This window comes from Rhea americana, unplaced genomic scaffold (assembly GCF_003343005.1).
Source record: "Rhea americana isolate MKP2758 unplaced genomic scaffold, rheAme1 scaffold_716, whole genome shotgun sequence".
In the NCBI taxonomy this organism is placed as follows: Eukaryota; Metazoa; Chordata; class Aves; order Rheiformes; family Rheidae; genus Rhea; species Rhea americana.
This window is the reverse complement of record NW_028186886.1, coordinates 7,107-9,626: the sequence shown is the minus strand read 5'-3', so window position 1 is coordinate 9,626 and position 2,520 is coordinate 7,107. Positions and strand designations below refer to the sequence as shown.

General features: G+C 45.0%; 1 protein-coding gene across 1 annotated transcript in view; it reads left to right on the top strand.

The window, feature by feature from the left end:
- LOC146586098 (DNA polymerase epsilon catalytic subunit A-like) overlaps window positions 1–2,520 on the top strand; it is a 7,873-nt gene that overhangs the window by 3,785 nt on the left and 1,568 nt on the right. Inside the window, exons 4-7 of the mRNA XM_085321845.1 lie at window positions 468–596; window positions 1,013–1,115; window positions 1,255–1,401; window positions 2,130–2,275. Of these exons, the coding sequence (XP_085177971.1) occupies window positions 468–596; window positions 1,013–1,115; window positions 1,255–1,401; window positions 2,130–2,275 (525 nt within the window). The remainder of the gene's footprint in view (window positions 1–467; window positions 597–1,012; window positions 1,116–1,254; window positions 1,402–2,129; window positions 2,276–2,520) is intronic.

Here is a 2,520-nt window from a genome sequence, read left to right as displayed (position 1 = left end):
ATGTTGGTGTTGTATAACAGCTTTCTTCAGCTTCGAGTTCTGCTCCACATGCATCTCTGCCTTATTTCCCATATTAAAAATGAACTGGCATAGGTTGGAGGCAAGGCTGATTTTTCTCATCCTGAATATGTCTGGTGAGACAGCACATGTTAAAGATGCCTGTTTAGACTCATTTTATACTCCATGGAGAGAGACAGGAAAAACGTCTCTGTAGACATTTGCAGTGTAGATGAAACCTACCTTGGAGGTCCAAAAGAAAACCTTAAAAGTTGGTGGCTAAAGAAGACTCGCCACTGCCACTCTTCTTAATCCTRTTCCTTTAGTTCTTCATACTCTTCCTCTGTTCCCCAGAATCTGTGGCAGGTGTCTCTGTGCGTGTCGGAAGTAAAGGACCAAATATAGTGCATATGTGACTGCATCATTAATTCCTTCTTGGTTGAATTTTACTTCTTTACATCTCCCCGCAGGCTTATGATGAAATCAAAGTCAAGCTGAATTCCTTGAAGGATGTTCCTAATGGAATTGAATGCCCCCTTATCTACCATTTAGATGTAGGGGCCATGTACCCCAACATCATTCTGACCAACCGGTTGCAGGTGGGTAAGCTCAGTCCAGTCAGGAAGGAGTCTTCTGTTTTGTCTTGCAGATTGTCTAGGTAGTCCCTCCGATTTGATCCCCTTAGCGGCAAACAATAAACTTTCTGCCCTGGACAGGGGGATAAAATAAGGCTTGGTTTGAAATCCAGTCAGGCTGTTCCAGTTGCCAGGTGTACAGAGCCAAAAGGTCTGTCCAAGGTAGAGCAATAGCTTTAGCTGGCTTCTTCCAAAGAATAGTCATTGTTCTTGCTGTAACTTGTGTTCTGAAAAGCTTCTAGAAAGGAAAACATACTGGACATCACCTCTGTGATGTTCACGTTTGTGTTCTTCTAGTACCCAAAATCTGTTCATTCTGGCATATGTCACTGGAGACAGTTCTGTTTTCTCTAACATGGGTGTGCCTGACCTGTGTCCAGCCCTCAGCAATGGTGGATGAGGCCATGTGTGCTGCCTGTGACTTCAACAAGCCAGGTGCTAATCGTCAGYGCCGGATGACTTGGCAGTGGAGAGGAGAATTCAGTAAGTGTAATTCTGCTGTCTGCTTTGTCAAGTTCCCTGTTGCATGGCAGCGTGTATAGAGCTTGCAGTGTGAGCTGAAGACACAGAGACCACTTCCTATTCCTCCCCTGGAAAGCTCCTAGTTGCTGTTCCTTTGCAGTGCCTGCAAGCTGCAGCGAGTATCACCACATCCAGCAACAACTGGAGTCTGAGAAGTTTCCTCCTCTGTATCCAGATGGAGCGCCCCGGGCGTTCCATAAGCTTTCCCGTGAAGAGCAGGCCAAGTACGAGAAGAAGCGACTGGCAGGTAAAAATAAATGGCGTTATGTGGAGCAGGTCTTTGCTGCCTAGACTATAAACACATCATTAATTACTTCTCTCTCAGGTCTGGGGCTATTTGGTTCATGCTGGCTCAGACTGAATTTGATCTCAGTTTTATGCTGCAACAGTTTTCCCCTAGGATCCCAACCAATTCCTGTACGTTTTCTGAGGAGGAGGCAAGTGCTGTTTTTTGTCTCAGTGTTTTTCTTTTCTCACTGAGAGCCATGTATTTGAGCTGAGACACATGAAAGGTGGTTTTTGTTTGTTTTTTTGTTTGTTTGTTTTTGTTGTTCTTTAATGAGCGCTAATTAAAGCATGTCAGTGAAATGCATGCATCAATATCCTTTCACTTTTTGCTCCTAAAGTGATACTRCTCAGCAGAAGCATCTAGGTAGTGGGGGCTCTGAGCAGAGGCTGAATTTGTGGATGAGCCCTCATGCCCAATTTATTTTCCACACACACCTCTGCATCTCTCTAGAGAGGTGCTGTTTCCCCCCATATTAGTATCTTCCTCCCCTTGCCTGTATAGCAGGTCTGCTTCCTTGCTTTCCAAGGTATGGCGTTTATTTACATTGATGGAATTTTTGTCAGACTGGTGCCTTGAAAGCTTCAGGTCTGTGGATCTGTGTGGTTTGCCCRATGCCATTGTGTTCATCCTTCCCATCCATAGTAGGGCACTGATCTCTGAGAAAGCTTTATTTATCCCTTAACTAGATTATTGCCAGAAGGCTTATGAGAAGATCCACATCACCAAGGTGGAGGAGCATGTCACCACCATCTGCCAGCGAGAGAACTCTTTCCATGTATACAGTGTACGAGCTTTCAGAGACCGTCACTGTGAGTTCAAGGGGCTGCATRAGGTGCTGGGCTTGAATTTCTGTTTTATTTGTCCTGCCAAAGCTAGAAGGTCCTCCCCTCTCACTGAAAACTTGAACCCTAAAGGATCGTTTTGCTCAATCKRTATRGTCAATAAGAAATATTAGCTTTCCTGACAGCTCTGGTGCAAGTGCAGGTTTTTCCCCTGCTGAATCCTAAACAGCTGCTGCCACAGTGGTTCCTAGCTCTCTGATGTCACAGCTCACTTTCAGTGCTAGGAAACAAAACA